The 22,379-nt window shown below is 42.0% G+C and overlaps 1 protein-coding gene across 5 annotated transcripts in view; it reads left to right on the top strand.

Moving 5' to 3' along the window:
* Nucleotides 1-528: 528 nt before the first annotated feature.
* The window catches only part of APTX (aprataxin), a 39,184-nt gene continuing 17,333 nt past the window's right edge, over nt 529-22,379 (top strand). Inside the window, exons 1-8 of one of the 5 annotated variants that reach the window (XM_077761858.1) lie at nt 529-581; nt 8,216-8,352; nt 9,595-9,641; nt 9,842-10,144; nt 11,004-11,063; nt 11,882-12,108; nt 18,935-19,038; nt 19,802-19,981. In XM_077761858.1, coding sequence (XP_077617984.1) covers nt 8,220-8,352; nt 9,595-9,641; nt 9,842-10,144; nt 11,004-11,063; nt 11,882-12,108; nt 18,935-19,038; nt 19,802-19,956 — 1,029 coding nt within the window. In that variant the 5' untranslated portion in view covers nt 529-581; nt 8,216-8,219 and the 3' untranslated portion in view covers nt 19,957-19,981. Of the gene's footprint in view, nt 582-7,031; nt 7,100-8,215; nt 8,353-9,594; nt 9,642-9,841; nt 10,145-11,003; nt 11,064-11,881; nt 12,109-18,934; nt 19,039-19,801; nt 21,007-22,379 lie in introns of those variants that run through there. The other 4 variants (XM_077761859.1, XM_077761861.1, XM_077761862.1 and 1 more) reach the window with 4 other exon arrangements.

Raw genomic sequence — 22,379 nt, 5'->3', positions numbered from 1 at the left:
TTGTCTCCTCTCTAATTGCCTGTCAGCTAGTTCATCTAGTGAAGACAGCATTAAAACAATCTTATCAGGTTTCCGCACCGCTAGCTCCTCCAGCCCCTTCTCCCCCGAAATGGAAGAAAGCCGGTTGCAATTTTGAAAGGGGGCATAAAAACAGTGTCACAGGAGATACTGTTTACAGCGGGAAAGATGGCCTTAAGGATAGTAAGCTTCTGCTAACGAAGGGAGTGGCAAGACACTGCACCAGCTGCCTAGAAACGGCCACAGAGGGAATAGTTACTTAACGTCTCTCCGGACTCAGAGACGGAGAGGTGGTAACAGGGAAGATGCTCTCGGCATGGAGAGAGGCTGAGAGGGCTCGTCCCCAGCGGGATTGCTGTTAGGAACCGCACTACGACTTCGGCCCCGTGAGGGGCCAATCGGTGCGGACGCTTCCCGATCTGGGCGTTTGGCAAGACCCTTTCAGCCAATCTTTGGACAGGCACTGGTTGCTCTCCGGCCTGTCTCATGACGTCATCCCACAGCGCCGGAAGTGGTGCGTCCCCGAAGAGTAACGTGAGGTTACCTGTGTCCACCGTTTCGAGGTAAGGCGGTTGTCGGCCTACCTCCTCTGCTGACCGGGTTGAAAGCCGTGGGTGTGGGTCCTGGGCCGAAGCCGTTATTGCCCTTGAAGGATATTCTTTGAATAACGGTTTTATGGCTTCTTTCCCGGCAGGATTTACTCCATCTTCCAGCTCTAGGCTTCTCACTTGGCCCAAACTCCGTTGGGCCGTTTATCGTTGTTCGTCAGCCCACCTCAGGTTCTTTGACCTGTACCCCCGACACCTGTACTTAGCTTGGTCGCCACGCAAGCAGAGAAAAGATTAGAGAGTGGGCACTGTCCAGCCCAAGGCGGCTCGGCGTGTTAGAAGGAACGCTCCCTTGAAAGGAACTTGAGGGGCCTTCCCCGCGTCTTCAACAGGTCTAATAGGAGGGCCAGAAGAAGCAAGCTTTTTCTCAGGCAGCCAGTGATAGTGGTTCAACAAAGTAGGGGTGTAACTTCTACTTGGAATTAATGTGGTCCAGGTTTAGAGCTTTTAGGGAATCTAACTTAGGTTGGGAATCAGAATACTTGAAACAGGGCTGTACACACATAAGAGAGACAATACAGATTTGTGCCCTTTCACCTTAGTTGCACAGTCACTACTGTCAGATGATTTTTAATATGCCCTTAGCTCCTCCTCTTATCTGTCTTCACTATTCACCAAGTGATAATGGATATGGAGAAATAGCTAGAATGAATGCTAACTTTTGGCCAGACACTGAACTTTGCATACTTCCTCATTCAGTCCTTGTGACACCTCTGTGTTGTATAGCAATTGTATGTTTTACAGCTGAAGAAATAAAGGCTTAGGTTAAATAACTGGTGTCAAGGCACACAGTGACTTGATGCTGCAACTCAGGCAGTTGCACTTAAGAGGCTTGGGTGTTATCCACTATGTTATATTGATTTTTTTTTTCAACTGTTCATTAAGCTCCCCAACACCTCACTCTATTATCTGCTGTTTTATGGAGAAAATTGAGGTCATTGGATATGCTTTCCCTCAATTTCTGTCCCTGCTTTCCCTTCTTAAAAAATCGTCTCGTCTTACACCCATCTTTACCTTTCTTTTACTCTCAGGATAAGCTGTCTCCTCTTACCAAAGCAGATCCCTGTATCTTTGCTTCTCACCTTTCTTTTCATCAATGAGACCTTGTTTTCATTTATCTTTTCTGCCTCTGACTATGTCCTAGTCATATGTCAACATACTCAGGTTTCTCTGATCCTTGGTCACCTGGCTCTTACCCCCCAAAGCTATAAAGAAAGGAAAAGTTCTTAGTGATCCATCTTCTCTTAGCTGTCATTCAGCAAGTCTTTCCCCCTACTTTTTTAGAGTATTCTAAATTCTGTCTCCATTTCGTCACCTTTCACTCCTTTCTACAGTCTAGCTTTCAGACCTATCATTCTCCTGAAATTTTAACCTTAAGGTCACAGTGATTATCAAATCAGATAGACATTTTTCAGTCACTACTGGATCCCCCTGTTACTTCTTAAAAAATTTTTTTTAGTTTTGAGAGAGAGAGCATGAGCAGAGGAGGGATGGGGAGAGAGAGAGAGAGCCAGAAGGACAGAATCCGAAGCAGGCTCCAGGCACTGAGCTGTCAGCACAGAACCCCACGCAGGGCTCAAACTCATGAACTGTGAGATCATGACCTGAGCTGAATGCTTAACTGACTGAACCATCCAGGCACTCCTTCCTTTGTTGTTTTTGAAACTCTCACTTCCTATTGCTTTTCTTTCCAGGACAATACATTCAGCTGTCTTATTCAACAAATATTTATTATGATACAGAGATGAGAAAGATAAAGTGCCTTCCCATTAGGAGCTTTCATTCTAGGTATTTCTCCATATGCTTCCCTCACCAGACATTTCTCCTGTGGCTAGTCTTTTTACTTCCTCCCCTGAAATTTTAGGTGCTTCCAAGGCTTGTGACTTTGGCCCACTTCTTTTTTCATTCTGTACACATTGCCTGAGTGAGCACATCAACTAGCTTGGTTTTAACTGCCTTCTACATGCTCCCAAATCAAAGTTGTCTGCTTAGACCTCTTTTCTAACTTTCCTTCTCACTTCTTACCACACTGCTGGACAGCTCTGCCTACAAGTCCCACAGACTGTTCACATTCACAGTCCTGAAATTGAACTCCATGTCTTGCTTGAACTTGATCTTATCATCTGCATCACTAAGTCCTGAGGATTTTATCCCCTAAGTATTTCTCAAATCTGTGCTCTCTTCTTCATCCCTATTATTGTACTACTTTAGGCACCATCGTCTTTCACCTGGAATATGATGGCCTTCTGACTGATTTCCCCACCTCCAGTCCTGTTCTCCACATGTCTCTCCTTACATGAGATGATATAACTAAGACATACCTTCCTCCACCAAATGATCTTTGAAAACAAATCTGTGACAAAGCCCTGATTTGTAATCTTTAAAGATCTGTCCGTTCATTTGATCTTTTTTTTTTTCTCATTCATTTAGCAAATATTTATTGTTTAGTGAATTGCAAAATCCAGTGGAACTTCTAAAGTTTGAACTTGTCACCAGTCACCCAGGGCTCTGCTTATTCTGGACCTGTGTCTCCAGCCTCTTGTCTGCCTCATGCTTTAGATTGCAGCAGTGCTGAACCACTTTTTCATGTACACTATGCTATTTCTTTATGTATTACCCTTGCTGTTTCCTTTGACTTGAATCTTCTCCGTTTCCTTTATCCACTCATTCTCCCCTAATTAGAATGACCCTTTCACCTAATTAACTTAGTTTATATATAAGACTCATTTTAGGTCTACCTTCTGTAGGAAATCTTCCTTGACCTCTCCTTTCTCCAAGTCTGGGTTGGGTATTCCAGCCTTGTGCTCCCATAATAGTCTGCACAGACCAATCCTTATACTTACTACATTTGTTTAAGTGTTTTTGTGTTTCTCTCCCTTGCAAGACTCTGAGCCTTTTGAAGACAGGAATGATATACCTGCATCATATGAGTGAGACATATTATTTCTTTATTCCCAGTACTAGAATAGCACAAGGCACATAGTAGGCATGAAGTAATTTTGATTGATTGAATGAAGACAAAAGGTATATGGTGTAGTGATTAAGAAACCATTCTTTAAAATTTTTTTTAAATGTTTATTTTTGAGAAAGAGATAGTGCAAGTGAGGAAGGGCAGAGAGAGAGGGAGACACAAAATCTGAAGCAAGCTCCAGGCTCTGAGCTGTGAGCACAGAGCCTGAAATGGGGCTCGAACCCATGAACTATGAGATCATGACCTGAGCTGAAGTCGGGTGCTTAACTGAGTCACCCAGTTGCCCCCCCCCCCTTTTAAAAGTTTATTTGTTTTGAGAAAAAGAGAGAGCACAAGAGTGGGAGCAGAGGAAGGGGAGGGGCAGAGAGAGAATCCCAAGCAGGCTATATGGCACAGAGCCCTCAAACTCAAGAACCATGAGATCATGACCTGAGCTGAAGTCGGGTGCTTAACTGAGTCACCCAGTTGCCCCCCCCCCCTTTTAAAAGTTTTTTTGTTTTGAGAAAAAGAGAGAGCACAAGAGTGGGAGCAGAGGAAGGGGAGGGGCAGAGAGAGAATCCCAAGCAGGCTATATGGCACAGAGCCCTCAAACTCAAGAACCATGAGATCATGACCTGAGCTGAAAGCAAGAGTCAGATGCTTAACTGACTGAACCACCCAGGCACTCCAAGAATCTATTCTTTAGAATTGATTCAAATCCTGTCCCTGGCACACATTAGCTATGTGGCTTGTACATGTTGCCTATTTTTTCTTAGGCCTTAAATTTTTCTTTCTTAGGATGAGAGCTGTGAAAATTAAATGAGATGATAAAGTAAGACATTTAACAAGTGCCTAGCACATAGTATGCACTTGATAAAGGTGTGCTGGACTCCAGAGGATCCAGAAGTATAAGGCCAGGCCTAGCCCAGGACAGTGATCTTTAGAGACCCTTCCTCCTCCGAGTTTTCTGTATGGATGGGCACTGATGCAGTCTGTTTACAAGGAGATTATAATCTCATTCGGACAGTAGACTTACATCCACATTTAATTTTCAGAGAACTGTGAAGGTAAATTAACCACACCCAATAGCAATATGTCTTGGTAGGGAAGAAAAGATAGTTCAGAGAAGTCCTCTGGGGGGAGCTGGGACTTGGAAGTTGAGAAGGATTTGGGATTCTGGGAGGGAGGAAAGAGTATAACCCAATGCCTGGAGATCATATTGAGAATGACTTACTTGGGAGACATGATTCAGTACATCATACCTGAGTGATGTATTTGTGTGTAAGAAGGAACGTATGTGAGTCTCGGGGAAGGAAAAGGTGAGGCTAGTTCTATGAAAGGAGGTAGGAGGCAACATAAGTAACCTTTGTGGGGTTAGAGTATGAGGGTCTTAACCTCAAGCTTGAGGAGTTTGGGACTGATCTGGGTTGGGCAAGTTGGATTGGATATCATGGGAGCCCTCAGCCACATGTAGCTATTTAAAAGTAAGTTAAGAAAGAGAATCTAAGAATTTTAGTTCCTCTGTCACACTAGCTACATTTTAGATGCTTGATTGTCACATAGTGGCTACATTATTGGACAACTTAGGTTTTATAGCAGTTCCGTCACTGCGAAAAATTCTACTGGACAGCACTGTTCCACATTCTCAGATTCCTGGGCTTGTGTGGCCTATCAGATCCCTTGGTTCCTTAAGATATAACCAGAATTTTTTTCTGACCAATTCCTACAACTCTGGAATGAAAAGTAGGGAGTTGGAAAATAGAGAATTAGGATTTATCCACATAGATGTGAAGATGGGATTGTCCAAGGAGAGGAGGAGCGAAGGACGGCGTTAGAGGAGCCAGAGCAGGGGAGAGAGAAGGAAGGCCGGAGAACCTGGAAAGGATTATTGTCTGGTCATTCACTTGCGACTATGTACTGTATTCTTGTATGGCGTGTATTAAGTGCTGGGACTATATTGGTAAGCAAGAAATGGACTTTGCTGGTTTAGAGCTTGTGGTTTATGGAGTTTCACTGTATGGACTATATTGAGATTCAGGAGCACCCATCATTATGCATTCCCCATATTCTAAAATGCTTCATTCCTAGAAAATGGAACTGAAGACTAAAATGGGCCAAAATGTTGCTTAAGGGTAGTTGCATAAGCATTGTGGAGTCACTGGTTTAGCTTCTCAAGAAGTAGTACATAACTTGAGAACTTTGAGAGGAATTAGTGTGTGTAGAGGGCAGGAGGGGTAATTCCTATTATCCTACAACAGCCAGCCATGTTCTCAGCTGCCCATCAGATTCCTTCCTGTCCCTGCTCTCAAACTATGCTCTTTCCACATTTCCTTTGTTAGGACTGTGAGTAGTCAGTCACCACGTGACTTATTTCTCAAAGCCTGATGAAGACATACTTCATTCCTCAGTCCGCTTCCTGCTCATTCATCAGTTTCCAGCAAGTGCAAACAGATGCCTCTCTGAACACACCGCATTTAAAAGTGGGACGTGCGTATAGCACCATCATCACTAGAGGCTCCAGGTTTAGATTTTTAGATTTACAGCTGACTCTTCATGCCTTGCATCCACTCCTTCACAAAGACCTGCAACTTTTGGACCTCACTGTGGTCCACAGTATGTTGACTGCCTCCTGACTCATCTCAGACTCTAGACTTCTCCACTCCTGCCTGCCCACGCCCAGCTGTCCTTTTCCTTTGCTATGCAGCTCAGTAACCTGGCAGTTGTCTCTTGTTGATTATCAGGTCTAAGCTTTTCAGCTTAGTGTTCAGCACCTTTGCCATTTTTGATAACTCTGGGGCAGCTCCTCTGGGCAGCCAACAAGGTCTGCTTCCCACCCCTCACGGGTGACTTATTGCTGAAATCTGCCTTGTGCTTGTGCCTTTAAAAACCGGAATGTACTCTCCCGCTTATTTTCCTTATCAGTCTTCTTGGCCTTCTCAGTTGGATGGTTTCCAAAATCTTTCCTGACTGATCCAATTTCTGTGACTTTGCACCTCAGCAATCATTTGTTCACTCTGCATTCTCCTTTGCAGATGGTAATGAAACTCTGACTTTCAAAAATCTTGTTTCTTTTCTCTTCCTTTTGGATACAGAGCTTGTGCAGAGGGCCTGATAAGTGCTGCCTGCAGGGCACATTTCTCAAAGAGAGAGAATTAGAGGCTTGAGCAATAAGCTTTAGGAGTGGGGGTGGGGGAGGAAGTATCCCAAAGATCCCAGTCCTGTCCCTGCCCATAATTCCCTGCTCTACCTCTCCAGGTGATCTTGTGCCTCACCTTCTCTGACCTGTTGATGCCTCTCAAATACATATAGTCAGTCCATTCCTGTCCCTGAGCTTTTACCCACATATCCTACCTTGACCTGTGGATCTTCCACAGAAAATGTAATCTGTGTTTCGGTCTGAAAGCATCCCTTTTTCGTCTGCCATTTAACTTCTAATTATGTCTCCTCATATATTGCTCATTTTGATAAATGGCTATTTCCAAATTCGAAGTCTCGGTTACTCCTTTGTCATTCCTCAAATACAGTAAGTAATTAAATCTACCTTCACAGTTTCTTCTGGATCTTCTTCCTCTCCATTCCCTTTGCTTTGCCTTTGTTCAGGCCTCATCTTTCTCCCAAATTTCTTGACTCTTCTATTGATACTCTCTGTGACCATAAAGGTTGTTTTCAAAAGAAAACCCGCACCTCTATTGTGCAGGTTGTGTATGGCACTAAGGTGCCACATGCACTCTTTAGACATTGTAGGTTTGTGTATTTATTATGACAGTCTTCTGGTAGATGGCAGTAAAATGTATTCTGATATTGGTATGTTATGACGATTAAGGAAAGGAAATTTTTTTTTTAATGTTTTATTTATTTTTGAGGTGGGGAGAGGGGCAGAGAGAGGGAGGGAGACAGGTTCCAAAGCGGCCTCTCCGGGGGTCTGTGCTGATAGTGGAGATCCAGATGCAGGGCTCAGACTTATGAGCTGCAGGATTGTGACCTGACCTGAAGTCAGATGCTTAACTGCCTGAGCCACCCAGGTGCCCCAAGGAAAGGAAACCTTGTAATACACATAAAGATGCCTATGGACTGAAGAACATCCTCTGTTCTTATGTCCTTAATTCTCTGCCAGGCAAATTCCTTCTCATCCTTGAAAACTTAGCATAAATCTCCCTTCCTCATTAAGCCATTTTTGATACTCCCCACAAGAGTCAGTCCTTCCTTTCCCTGGGCAAATGCCATATTTGGTTAGTCCCTTATAGTGCTTATCACATTATATTGTAATAATTAACGTATGAGTCTATCTGCCCCACTATACTCCAGGCCTCTCAAGCATATAGGGACAATGTTTAATTATTTTATCCTCAGCATGTAGCCTAATGGCCAGCACATAGAGTATGTAAAAAAACATAAATATTTGATTGTTTAGTATGATTTAGGCACAGAGGTAAGTACATACGGTATCTTATTTAATTCTCACAACAGCCTCATGAGTCCTGTCATTATCACGTTTTACAAGTGAGAAAATTGAGACCTAGGTGAAGTCACTGGCCTCAAGATGAACGGCTGGTAGCTGGCATGTGTGGGGGTGCTGGGGTGTGGCCCTGAAGGACTTGTGCTAATTTTTCCAGTGATTCTCTTCTGTTTTGTTTCTCAGAGTAATGATGCGGGTGTGCTGGTTGGTGAGACAGGATAACCAGCACCAGCGAATCAGACTTCCACATTTGGAGACAGTTGTGGTTGGGCGTGGCCCAGAGACCAAGATCATGGACAAGAAATGTTCTCGACAGCAAGGTAATTGGTCATAGCAATGTGCAGTATTGTGTTTTGTTCCTTAGGATAATGATAACCAAGGATGCACATTTCCTGGATGCTATTGATAGAAATCTTCTGTCTACCGTAAACGATATGGGCCCCAGTCATCCCTGATCCCACTCTCTGGAAGTGGTTAATATTCAGTGTTAGGAGCAGGCAGGTTCCATCCTGTTGGTATGGGGTGATGGAACCGAACCCTGCACCCTGCTTTGCCCAGGGAGATTCCTCACTGGGCAGTGAGACAGTTGCATTATGGGATCTCCAGCCTGAAACCATGTCTGAAAAGTGATGGTATACTTCCATCCTTTGCATAATACCTCACACAGAGATTGTTGTCTTTATAAGACTATGGCATCCAGCTCTTGAAATGCCTCTCCTGGGATTTAATGAAATGAAAGGTCCTTAGGAAAAAGCTGTACTGTGTACCTCATTTTTTTCCATGTAAACTCTGACCTGCTCACTGCGACCAGGCCTCCGGCCTACAGTGTGTTCCTCAGAACAGGGTTTCTCAGTGCTTGGAGTCTGTGAGGGGGTAGGGGAACCCATGCTTGAGCTGGCTGTGTCCAAGATACAGGGGACACTGCTTCTCACTCTCTGTCCCCTTCTCACAACAGCAACTGTAGGACGTGTATGTCAGCCTGTCTCCTGCCTGTCCTCCCTGGAAAGCAGCTGTAGTGTCTCTGCACCTTGTCTCACTCACAAGTGTTTGATGTTAACTCTTCCCACATATGCCCAGACTGTTCTGTCCTTGCAGTCCTCTTTCTAGAATGTTCTATGCACTCTGCCTGCCCAAGGCCAGCTGAACTTCTGTTTTCCAAGAATGTATCTTTTTGCTTTTCTTTACTGAAGGCATCTGATGGTTTTATTAAATAATGGAAGCCTGATTTAATAATGAGCCAAGAGCTTATGAGATAACTGGGTCCTTTCTCTGACTGCAGAGTCTGTGATCCTGAGTAGGCCAAGGACTCTGGAATAGGGAGACTTGTAGGGAATCCGTGAACCTGCTTCATAGGAATGTTAGCAGTAGCTAAGGGAGCATGTATGCTGTTGGAAATTTTATGGAAGGATTCGAGCTCAGCCACCTCCGTAATAGGCGATTTTGCTCATAGGCCTTTGAGGAAACCCCTCCTGGAATGAGGCTTCATTGTCCTGTAGGGAGCATAGGGGCATGTGCTTGGTTCTTTGTGGCATTTAGGTTTAACTTTTTTCAATCTCTTTCAGTACAGTTGAAAGCAGAGTGTAACAAAGGATATGTCAAGGTAAAGCAGGTATGTGTGTTTGTAATTTGGATTTTCTTGTGGTGTCTGTGCCAGCCAGTGAAAGCTCTGTCATGTGTGGAAAGCGATGGGATGATATCAGTGAACATTAAGCGTGGTATCTGGCACGCAGTAAGTGGTTAGCATAGCAGTGGCTATGTTGCTAATGGTGTTATTGCTCTCATTGTAATTATTTTCTGATTTTTCTACAGGTAGGGGTTAATCCCACCAGCATTGACTCAGTCATAATTGGGAAGGACCAAGAGGTGAAGCTGCAACCTGGCCAGGTTCTCCACATGGTGAATGAACTTTATCCATATATTGTAGAGTTTGAGGAAGAGGCAGAGAGCTCTGGCCTGGAAACACACAGGAAGAGAAAGAGGTCAGGCAACAATGATTCTATAGAAAGGGGTGCTGCCCAGGAAGCTGAGTCCCATACAGGACTGGAACCTGGAAGTGACTCTGGCCAATGCTCTGTGCCCTCAAAGAAGGGGAAAGATGCATCTACCAAAAAGGTGAGGGTGGTGTGCTTGATAGATGACCTGGAGATTAAATGAAATATAATGACTGCTTAATTGTTTTGTACACTGTAAAGCTCAGATACACGTAAGGGGTTATTAACCATGACAGAGGTTATTAACCATGATGAAAGAGTCACTTGTTTGTGTCACCAGTCATTTGGGTGAATGTCCCTTTATGTACATTTTTCTTGAATTCCTGAGGTAAGCCACCTGAAGGTAGGGAGGTAATGGCGGTGTACTGCTGAAATGGGTCAGTCATATGTGTATCTGCAGAGGGTTAGCATTGGAACACTGTTCATAGATCATGTGATTCACATCCTGATGTCAAAGTGGAAATGTATGAGGCTGTAGATGGAGCGGGAGAGGGCAAAGAAGATGCAGTTCAAACTCTGGCATTTCCTGCCTTTGTCTAGACACACAGCTCTGACTACTGTATAGGAAGAAAATGGAGATGGCTTCTGGTTATAAAGATAAAAGATTGAGTAAAGGGGATATAGTTTAATTCTTTTTTTTTTAATGTTTATTTTTGAGAGAGAGAAAGAGCAAGCAGGCATGGGTAAGGCGGTGGGGCGGGGGGGATAGAGGGAGGAGGACAGAAGATCCAAAGTGGGCTCTGTGCTGACAGCAGAGAGCCTGACGTGGGGCTCAAACTCACAAACTTTGAGACCATGACCTGAGCTGAAGTCGGACACTTAACCAACTAAGCTACCCAGGCACCCCAGATATAGTTTAAATCTTTAAAAAATGAATCTTATTACTAAGTTTGGTTGCATTTTGCTGACACATACAATATTAACTAATGCCAAATACAACTACTGACATTTGCAATTTACATAGCCCCTTTTTGTTTCAGGAATCATTGGGCCACTGGAGTCAAGGCTTGAAAATTTCTATGCAGGATCCCAAAATGCAGGTCAGAATAAAATTTTGGCATTGAAACGTATTTCGTGTTTTAAGTGGCTACTCCACAGAGATCATAACGACAAATGAAAGCAAAGGAGATCAATCCTTCTGAATGAGATTTGTTTCATTGGGCTACTTTGTAAGAACAAGGGCTTTTCCCATTGTCAGTAAGTTAGCAACTGGAATTCTTTGGAGAGAAGCTAAGTTCTTCAAATGAAGATCTCCTCTTCCTTGTTTCTCCTAAACTTCTGGGTGCTATTAAAGGAAGTTGAATTAACCTTAGTGGGTTTTTTTCCAAGGGTGTGTCAGGTAATGTATTATGACTGCAGTTACTGGGCTGCCCTGGGATTAATAGTCAGGCATCGTCCTGGGATGAGTCTGTGAATTCTTAAATTACATTCTGGGGTGACAAGGGGCCAGAAATGATAGGGCTTCTTGGAACACATGATTGTGTCACATGGTCTGCTGTGTTAGAGTGGAGAAGGGTGCGTTTGAATTTATGCCTGTCAGGATTTTACATCAAATCCTTAGAAACTCTTTTATACTGTGCATTTCCTGCATATTCTCTGTAGTGCGGTGCTTGAAAACAGCTCTGGATTCAGTTAGATCTGCTAGGATTTTGGAATCCTAGATTTCCCACTTAGTAATGATGTGACTTTGTGCAAGACACTCATCTGAGTCTCTGCTGTCATCTGACAAAATTGGGATACTGACACCTTTGGTATAAGATTATGTTGGGAATGAAGTGAGTTAGTGAATATGACAGTACCTGACACGCAGAGCATGTGTGGTAGATATCTGTTTCCCTGTCTTGTACCCCTCTGCTAGGTTTACAGAGATGAGCAGGTGGTGGTGATTAAGGATAAATACCCCAAGGCTCGTCACCACTGGCTGGTCTTACCATGGGCTTCCATTTCCAGTCTGAAGGCTGTCACCAGGGAACACGTTGAGCTCCTCAAACACATGCACAGTGTGGGGGAAAAGATGATTGCAGACTTTGCTGGGTCCAGCAAACTCCGCTTCCGATTGGGTTACCACGCCATTCCCAGCATGAGGTAAGTGTTGTGGGTAGTGCTAGTGTATTCTTGTTCTTTTTTTGTTTTTAAAAAAATTTTTTTAATGTTTTATTTATTTCTGAGAGAGAGGGAGAGAGAGCAGAGGGTAGAGAGAGAGGGGAGGGTCCGAGAGAGACAGGGAGGTACAGAATCTGAAACAGGCTCCAGGCTCTGAGCTAGCTGTCAGCACAGAGCCCGATGCAGGGCTCGAACTCACGAACTGTGAGATCATGACCTGAGCTGACCTGAGCTGAAGTCAGACGCTTAACTGACTGAGCCACCCAGGCACCCTGAGTGTATTCTGGTTCTAAGTGGACAGACGGATTCAGCTTGGGTGTGCTGATAGTCTCAAGGTCAAGGGGAGTAGGGTGGGATGTTTCCAAGGAAGGTGAGCTGAAACTTCCACTCTTCTCCCTGACTTGCCTATGACTTTTATTCGATTTTTCAGAAGCATCTATAACCCCTAACTGACTAAGGATCATTGCTCTGAAGGAGACAAACACCACTGACCTTTGCCATGATTAACTCAGTAGATCTAAGATTTAAAATAAAATGAGAGAAAAATGTAGAGCCTGTTTGCTTTTGGGTCATACCCATAAAGATTCAGAAAGGAATAATTGAGTCTTTTCAAAGAACTCAAGCAAGGCAGAGCTCCACAGTTGTTCTTCTTTTTTTAATGTTTATTTCTTTTTGAGAGAGGGTCAGAGTGTGAGCAGGGGAAGGGCAGAGAGAGGAAGACACAGAATCTGAAGCAGGCTCCAGGCTCTGAGGTGTCAGCACAGAGCCCAACATGGAACTCAAACTCATGAACTCAAAGATGATGACCTGAGTTGAAGTCGGACACTTAACTGACTGAGCCACCCAGTTGTTCCTCCACAATTCTTCTGAGCTAAGCAACCATATAAGCAGATTAATTGGATTTCAGAGTTTTTATCTTGTATTTGTGCATTTGTTTTTTGGTCATAAAATGCACATAACAAAGTTTACCATTTTAACCATTTAAAAAAATTTATTTAAATCCAAGTAAGTTAACACGGTGTAATAATGATTTCAGGAGTAGGATTTTAACTACTTTTAAGTGTACAGTTTATTGGCATTAAGTACATTTACAGTGTTGTGCAGTCATCACTATCATTTGTTTCTAGGACCTTTTTCATCTTCCCAAACTACCTCCCATTCCCCTGGACAGTCCCTGACAGTTAGCATTCTGCTTTCTGTTTCTATGAATTTGACTACTCTAGGTGATGCATGGAAGTGGAACCATACTATAGAAACTCTTTTTGTGCCTAGCTTATTTTACTTAGAATAATGTCTTCAAGGTTCATGTATGTTGTAGTGTGTGTCAGAATTTCTTTTGGTTATTTTTTTTTAACTACAAAACATTCTTCACATTTTATTAGGATAATTATGACCCACTTAAATTATGGGTGACTTTAACCAAATGAAAAATTTTCACCATCAGTACTCTTCCTTTTTTTTTTTTTTTAAGTTTATTCATTTATTTTGAGAAAGAGAGAGAGAGCACACAGGGTAGGGAGGGGCAGAGAGAGAGAATCCTAAGCTGCCAAAGCAGGTTCTGCACTGCCAGCGCAGAGCCCAAGGTGGAGCTCGAACCCACGAACCACGAGATCACTGCTTGAACCGGAACTATGAGTCAGACACTCAACCAGCTGAGCCACCCAGGCGCCCAGTACTCTTCCTTTAAAATTGAGGCATAACTTCATACAATACAATACATTGCATCAGATTTATAGTTTGGTCAGTTTTGACAAACATATATGCCATGTAACTGTCACTCTGATTAAGATACAGAACATTCCTGTCATATCCCAGAAAGTTCCCTTGTGCTCCTTTCCAGTTAATCCTGCCCTCAACCCTCAAGGATTCTAATTTCTTTCTGCATAGGTTAGTTTTGCCTGTTCTAGAACTTCATATAAATGGGATCATACAATGTGTACTCTTCTCTGTCTGACCTTTTTTAGTCAGCATTATGATTTTGAGATTCATGTATATTGTTTTATATATCATGGACATACTTAATTTTTTTACTCTGTACCTACAAGTGAGGTTGCTAGGTCCAGGGTAGATATATGTTGTACCTCATTTTAAAAAATGCAGTTGAGGGAGTGCCTGGGTGGCTCAGTTGGTTGAGCGTCTGACTTCAGCTCAGGTCATGATCTCACGGTTTGTGGGTTTGAGCTCTGCGTCGGGCTCTGTGCTGACAGCTCAGAGCCTGGTGCCTGCTTTGGATTCTGTGTCTCCCTTTCTCTCTCTGCTCCTTCCCTGCTTGCATTCTGTCTCTGTCTCTCAAGAATGAATAAATGTTAAAAATTTTTTTTTTTGAATTTTATGTACTTTATTTTTTTTTTGTTTTTTGTTTTTTGTTTTGTTTTTTTTGTTTTTGTTTTTTTTGAAAAATTTTTTTTTAATTTAAAAAAATTTTAAAAATGCAGTTGACCCTTGAATAACATAGATTTGAATTGTGCAGGTCTACCTATATGCAGATTTTTTTTAATGCAGTAAAATACTGCAAAGGTATTTTCTTTGTGATTTTCTTAATAGATTCTTTTCTCTGGCTTCCTTTATTTTAAGATTTCAGTGTATAATACAACATACAAATATGTGTTAATGGACTGTTCATGTTATTGGTGAGGTTTCTCTGGTCAACAGTAGGATCTTAGTAGTGAAGTTTTTGGGGAGCCAAAGTTATACTTTTGGGTTTTTGATAGTGTGGGAGGTTAGTTCATGGGTCAACTGTATGTATTTAATAAGGTTTATTGTTAGAACCTTGTTAAAAAATTTTAGGGCGCCTGGGTGGTTCAGTCGGTTAAGCGTCCGACTTCAGCTCAGGTCATGATTTCACGGTTCGTCGGTTCTAGCCCCATGTCGGGCTCTGTGCTGACAGCTAGCTCAGAGCCTGGAGCCTGTCTTTGGATTCTGTATCTCTCTTTCTCTGACCCTCCCCTGCTCGCGCTGTTTCTCTTTGACTCTCAAAAATAAATTTAAAAAAACATATAAAAAATTAAAAAAAATTTAGGCAAAAAGTCACCCTTAATTATAATTCTGTTTCTCCAATGCTGCACAGCCCATGGCTAACAGAGCCCTTGACTATAGAGCGCTTTTCACACAGTAATCATGGTGTCCATACCTTTGTCATATAACAAATGCTGTTATGCTAAGAATGCTAAAAAAAATAGCTATGGCAGGTGTGGGTGGGAAGCAAAGTGAGCAGTAAGTAAAGTTGCTGCTTACATATTCTTTTATGATCACTATAATTTTGAATAAACACTGGAAAGGAAAAAGTAACAAATTTTTTTATTGTAAAAAATTTAGAAAATATAAAAAAGAAAGTATGAAGCAGAACAATGATCTTTCATAGTATCACCACTAATTAAGCTCTAGACCTTATTTGAATTTCACTTTTTTTTTAATAATATTTTTCTGCTCCAGGATGCAGTCCAGGATCCTGTATTGCATTTATTTATTTATTATCTTTCCTTAGTTCCTCTAACCTGTAACACTTCTCCTTTCCTGGTTTTCATGGCCTTGACGCTTTTGATGAATACTGGTTGGTTTTATAGGATGTCTCTCATTTTGGGTTTGTCTGATGCTTTTTCATGCTTATGTTGGGGTTATGCTTTTTTTTTTTCTCCTCTCAAAATAGAGATAATGTTGGGTCCCTTTCAGTGTATCATATCAAGGAGTGTCTAATGCTGAGATGGCTTTTTACTCATGATATTAACCATGATCACTTTGTTAACGGTGATGTCTGCCAGGTTTCTCTCCTGAGTTACTATTTTTCCCTTTGTAATTGATGAGTATCTTGAATAGTTTGGGACTGTGCTACTATCCTGTTTCTCCTCAAACTTTTGCTCAGTGATTTTAGCATTTCTTGGTAGGTCCTGCCTGCAACAGTTATTACTGTGGTGTTTACCTTGCAGGTTTGGCTTATCACTTTAGGGTCACCAGCTGTGGGTTCGGCTTTTGACTTTGTCCAGCAAAGCTGAGGACAGCAGAAAGGATTACTTAAGACTCCACAAGTCAAGAGAGGTGAGAGGGAGGCTAAGGGAAGTCATCCCAGGCCACTCTCAAGCTCCCATATTTATCAGGAATACATTATAGGGAAATCACGGCAATATGTCAATGGCTACATGCCAGCAGATGCTGGAAAGCAGGGTGGTGAACAAGATAAGATATTCCATAGATAACATGGTCTAAGGAATTCATGAGCACAGGCAGGATCCAACCTCTGAATACACATTAACCAGACACTGGTCAGCTGTTTTCAGCAGGGCCAGAAAGCAGTGTAATGCAATCTCTATAATCTCCTTAACCAAGACAGAGCTATTTGATTTCCCACATTGCCTAATAGTGCTTTTATGTTTCCCCCATTCTTTTCAATTTCTTAATTATAATTCTTCTGTATGGAAGAACTGTCCTTTTTCCTCCATTATGTATTTATTCAGTTATTTGTCAGTAAGGACTCATGGATATTTTTTTTATTCTATAGGTTTTAGTCTGTCAGTATTCATTTTGTTTCTCAAATTGTTCTAGCTTTGGTCCTTGCAAGCTCCTTTAGGTTGGGTCCTGTATCATTCTGATATGGCCCTAACATTTTTTTAACACTTCTTTATTTTCTGGAGCAAGATGTTCCAGGCACATCCTACATTTTTTTCTGTTGTAGGCCTGGAAGGAACCTTTTATTTTATTTAGTTCTTTTAATGGATAATGATATTTATAAGCCAAGACTTGCATACTAGGTTTCTATATTGAGAGAAGTAGTTGATTCCAGGGTGTTTTTACTCCTAGGTCCTCTCTGTAGATAGAGCCTGGAAATACATGCGTGAATCCTAACCCACACAGACATATACTCCTCCCTATTTCTTTCTTTATCTACTTGTGTATGTGTATGGAAAAGCACAAATTTGTACTAATACCTCTCGTTCTAGTTCACCTGTGCAAGGTTCATTCTTGTCTCCCCCTTTATTATAATTTCTCCAACGGTGAAAAATCTGGCTCTCATTAGATACAATAAATTTGCTTACCTGTTCAATCTTTTATTTTTTTATTTTCTTTTTTATTTCTAGGAGAGAGAGAGAGACAGCATGAGCAGGGGAGGGTCAGAGAGAGAGGGAGTCACAGACTCTGAAACAGGCTCCAGGCTCTGGGCTGGCAGTCAGCTCAGAGCGCAACGCGGGGCTCGAACCCACGAACCGCGAGATCATGACCTAAGCGAAAGTCGGACGCTTAACCCACTAAGCCACCCAGGCACCCCTTACCTGTTCAATCTTAATATACACATAAAATAGTTACAGAATTGCTAACCCATACCCCTATGAGAAAGACATTTACTCACTAGAGCACAGTATTTGTATACAGCTCTTTTTTTAATTCTTACAGTATCCAAACTACTGTTTTTCAAAGTTCACTTGGCTAGTTATTTTTTTCCTGACCCCCTTCAGTGTGGTTTCCTTATTTGTTTGTAATACTGTTAGGTTTATTTGTTACTGCCTTTATTCCATTTTGGATTCCTGCATGTATTGGTTGGTTTTGATTATTTATTTTTTTTTATTTTTGTTTTTTTTTTTTTTAATTTTTAAATGTTTTTATTTATTTCTAGGAGAGAGAGAGAGAGAGACAGCGTGAGCAGGGGAGGGTCAGAGAGAGAGGGAGTCACAGGCTGAAACAGGCTCCAGGCTCTGAGCTGGCAGTCAGCACAGAGCCCGACGCGGGGCTCGAACCCACGAACCGCGAGATCATGACCTAAGCGAAAGTCGGACGCTCAACCGACTAAGCCACCCAGGCGCCCCAGTTTTGATTATTTATTGGGGGAATCGGAATGTTACTGGTTCTAAGAGTCAAAGCTATACAAAAAGACATCCTACCTGGTTTAATAAATCCAAAAGAGAACTCTGGATTTTCTTCCCCAAACCTGCTTTTCTTTTAAGCTTCTCCATCTCTGTAAGTGGCACCTCCCCTAAACCATATCCAATCCTTCCACATTAGGAAGTCCTACTGGTTTGAATGCAAAATATATTCCAAATACTACAGGTCTAATCTAAGGCATGTTATTTATGGCTTGGACTGCTGCAGTAGCTTCCTAACTCTTATCATTACCCTCTTTATAGTTCCTTCTCCTCAGAGCGGCCAGAGTGATCTTTTAAAAGTGCAAATCAGAGACAATGTAAGCAGAATACAAGGCAGACCCCTTGTCAACCTATAAGACCTTTTATGTTCAGGCTCCTACCTGGTCTCTCTGCTCCTCAGCTCCAACCATTCCAGCTGGATTCATCACCTTTCTGTGCCTCGGTTGCACCAAGTTCTTTCTCATCTCAGGGCCTCTGCACTTGGCCTCCCCACTCCCTGAAATACTTTCCCCAGAACACTGCTTGCCTGACTGCTTTCTCAGCTCAAATCACTGCCTGGGAGGGGCCTTCCCTAAACACTCTGGCTAGATGAAGAGGTAACGTCTACTCCCTGAGCACTCTTGTCCCATTTCCCTGGTTTATTTTTTTCTTAGCAGTGTTAATGATTTGAATTTTCCTCATTTGTTTACTTATTTTTTATTTGTCTTCCTTATTAGAACATAATTTCTGTAAGGGCAGAGGCCTTTCTCATTTTGTTCACTGCTGAATTCCCAGTGTTAGAATAATCCTTGGCTCTTTAATGAACCTTAAATATTCTTCAGTGAGTGACTGAATAAATTGGATTAAATGGAAACACTAGCAATATTTTATATACCTGTACTTTTACTGATTGTCATTTTGATTAAGCCATAGTTTTTAATGGGTTTAATGGTCAATCTTTTTTTTTTCCTCTCAACCAGTCATGTACACCTTCATGTGATCAGCCAGGATTTTGATTCTCCGTGCCTTAAAAACAAAAAACATTGGAATTCTTTTAATACAGAATACTTCCTAGAATCACAAGGTAAGCAGTGTTGTTTAGTTCTTATTTGTTTCAATTTCTCAGATGTTCTTATATGTTGCTTTAGTTGTTTCCCTAGATAATAACCTGGCCTCAAAAGCTCATGTACAACTTTGTATTCCCTATAAAGTTTCACCCATTAAAATAAACTGGATTGTTTGGGTTGAGTAGGATTGCCACTTTGCTGTGAGCAGCCTTCTCGGTGGTGGTGTTGGGGGCGGGACTAGAAAGCTGTTACGTCAGAGTCAGAAAGGTGTTTTATTCTAACAACAGGAGACTTAAAGGTTGTCCTGAGAATTATTGGAGTTCATGGGCGTGAAAGCTCTGAACAGTTGTCTCTTCTGCCATCAGCTGGGTAGGGGCTTAGGGGCTGCCTCATGTGAGGAGTGGCTGATTAACGGGGGAAGGCTGTATATGTGTAGAAGGAAGCATTTCCCGGGGTACGTACTTGGAACTTCAGTATGCTGGGACATTAATGGTGGCAGCTACCGCTGACCAAGGGCTAACCAGGGGTAAAGCACTGTGATAATAAGCCTTTGCTGTAAAAACATGGATTGCTTACATTGTGTCCCGAAGAAATGTAATTACCTCAAAAACAGATTGTTCAGATTTAGAATCTGATTCCCAGCAGTGAGTTAACCTCAAGTTTACTAGCTTTAGGATACCTGGCATATTTTTATTTGGAGTCAGATTTTCTCTTCTGTGGGGTATCTTGTATTGGCTTTCTAGAGTAGCTGGGCTCTGAATTTTTTTTCTTTGCCTGCAGCTGTGATAGAGATGGTACAGACTGCTGGCAGAGTGAGTGTCCGAGATGGGATGGCTGAGCTCTTGAAGCTGCCCCTCCGTTGTCATGAGTGCCAGCAGCTGCTGCCTTCCATTCCTCAGCTGAAAGAGCATCTCAGGAGGCACTGGCCAAAGTGATGTGGAGCCTGAACTTTTGCAGCAGGTGTGGCTGATTGTTTAGAGCAAATTTCTGGCACCTGTTCTGGATTGATTGTGAACTTTTATTTCTTGAATTAAAACATGCAGCTTCCCCCCCACCCCCCAAACAAATTTCTTCTGTTCCCAAGTGGCTACAAAATGGGCTGACTTGAAATGGTTCAGGAATTAGGAATTTGGGGTTGTTGTGGATGTGTTCTCTGGTGATGGTGGCTGGGACAGGCCTGACCCCCCAGTCTCCTGGATCCATGTCAGGTCTGACTAATGGGGAGCAAAGCCATATTTACACTGACCTAATGCAAGAAATGGAAGCAGAGAACAGGCTATATATTTCTGTTCCATACATTTAATCCTTCCTCCTCAAAGGTTTGTGGTACCCTTCATTAGGGCAGCTACAGAGGTCTGGTATTTATCCTGAAGGTACTAATTGGTCTTGTTTTCTGATCTTAATCTGTTCCATAATATTCTTTCTCTTTCTTTTCTTCATGGAATAACTTAGTTTCTTCTGTCCCTTTCATTTTCTATCCAGAATCACCCATGCTTCCTTCTAAGGAAATATGTCTCACCAGTTCGTATTCACTGTGAGCAAACAGGCTTGGCAAAGGGGTGGAGAGATGGTTTTTTTCCCTAACATTAGGGATTCCTGGCTGATGAAGAAATACTCAGCCACATGTTCATCAGGGTTCAACTGTCAAGCCTTCTTGCTGGCCTGCCTGGATCTTTTTGTCTGAAAATAAAGTTATTTGTTTGGGACAGCTATCTTAGATAGCTGAAAATTGTTGGGAGTGCAGGTAATAGTCACAAATTCAGTTCTGATGCATGTAGAAATCATCGTTGACTGAAAAGTTGCACAGAACCCCATACCTTCATTTTTCATTCAGAACAAATTTGGTTGTAACTGGTGGAGCAAATCAGTTTTTGGATAATGTCAGAACTAAAGGTAAAAGGAAATCTAAGATGTTACTTTTCATTACATTGGTGATCTATTTGAGGATGTGACTCTTTGCTTTTGAGTTTGTTAAAAAAATAAAAGAATACCCTTAATAATAACTTCTTTCTGGAGAAAACCTCAATTCGAAAAACTGACCTCAGGTTTTCATAAACAAGATGATACAGTGGCTTCTTGGTTGAGTATGGGTATAGTCATATAGTCATAAATAGTAGTAATTAATGATTATAGCAGCTAACACTTGTTCAACTCCTGTGTATCCAGGCATTATGCTAAATACCTTATTCAGATTATTGTATTTCTCACTGTATGTAATTCTATTCTATGGGGTAGGTACTCTTGTTATGACCCTTTAAAGTGTAAGATTTTAATAATCTGTAAAGGATCCTAGGCCTCAAAGTTGGTCTTGGTTCTGGGGCATCAAACTTATTTTCCCTGTTAGTTGAGGAATATAAATGTATTACTAACCAGTAGAGGCCATAGACTCCCAGGGACCTTGGACCTGGGCTGACCAAAAGCTTTCTGTGGCATTTCATCACTGATTTCTCTGAGGAGAGTCAGTTCCTTTAGAGCCCCTTTTCCATGTCTGATGCTTTAAAGCCCCAAGAAACTTTGTTTCTAGAGGTATACTCCATTCTGATACCTGAGATCAGAATTGCTAGTTTCCTTCTACAACATGTAAACACCTGGACTTTATCTCAAAACTACTGAATCACAATCCTTTGGGCCTAAGAATCTGTATTATAAAACATTCAGGATGACTGTCTTTCATACTAAAGTCTGAGAACCATAGTATAAATGAACTCTGGGCTTCAAAGCCCTTTGCATTTCTGAAAGTTCCAGATTAGACTAAGCCCTGCCAGGATACACACACAGTTTTCTGGTTGGTTTTCTGGGCTAGTTGAAGGCCTTCCTTCACTTTTATTTCAGGATCCAGGGTCACTTTTGTTTCAGGATCCAGGGAGACCTTGGACATTAGAATGACTACTTCTAGGGACTAGCCCTTTGTTTCTGCAGGTCTGAGGAGAAGCCCTCTGGACCCATGTTTTTTTGTTTTGTTTTGTTTTTAATTTTAAAAATTTATTTAGAGAGAGAGACAGCAGGTGTAGAGAAAAAAGGAGAGAGAAAGAATCCCAAGCAGGCATTGCTCTGACAGTGTGGAGCCTGATGTGGGGCTCAAACTCATGAGCCCGGAGATCATGATCTGAGCTGAAATCAAGAGTTAGATGCTTAACTGACTGAGCCACCTAGACACCCCTGGCCCCAAGCTTTTCAGGACCAGGCCTGGAGCTGACAACTGTACCTTTTCTTTTTTTCTTTTCTTCTTCTTCTTCTTCTTCTTCTTCTTCTTCTTCTTCTTCTTCTTCTTCTTCTTCTTCTTCTTCTAATATTTACTTATTTTGAGAGAGAGAGGGAAAAATCATGTGCTCTTGTGACGGGAGGAAAGGCAGAGAGA

The sequence above is a fragment of the Crocuta crocuta genome, unplaced genomic scaffold (assembly GCF_008692635.1).
Source record: "Crocuta crocuta isolate KB4526 unplaced genomic scaffold, BGI_CrCroc_1.0 scaffold204, whole genome shotgun sequence".
Lineage (NCBI taxonomy): Eukaryota > Metazoa > Chordata > Mammalia > Carnivora > Hyaenidae > Crocuta > Crocuta crocuta.
This window is presented reverse-complemented; position numbering and strand designations above follow the sequence as displayed.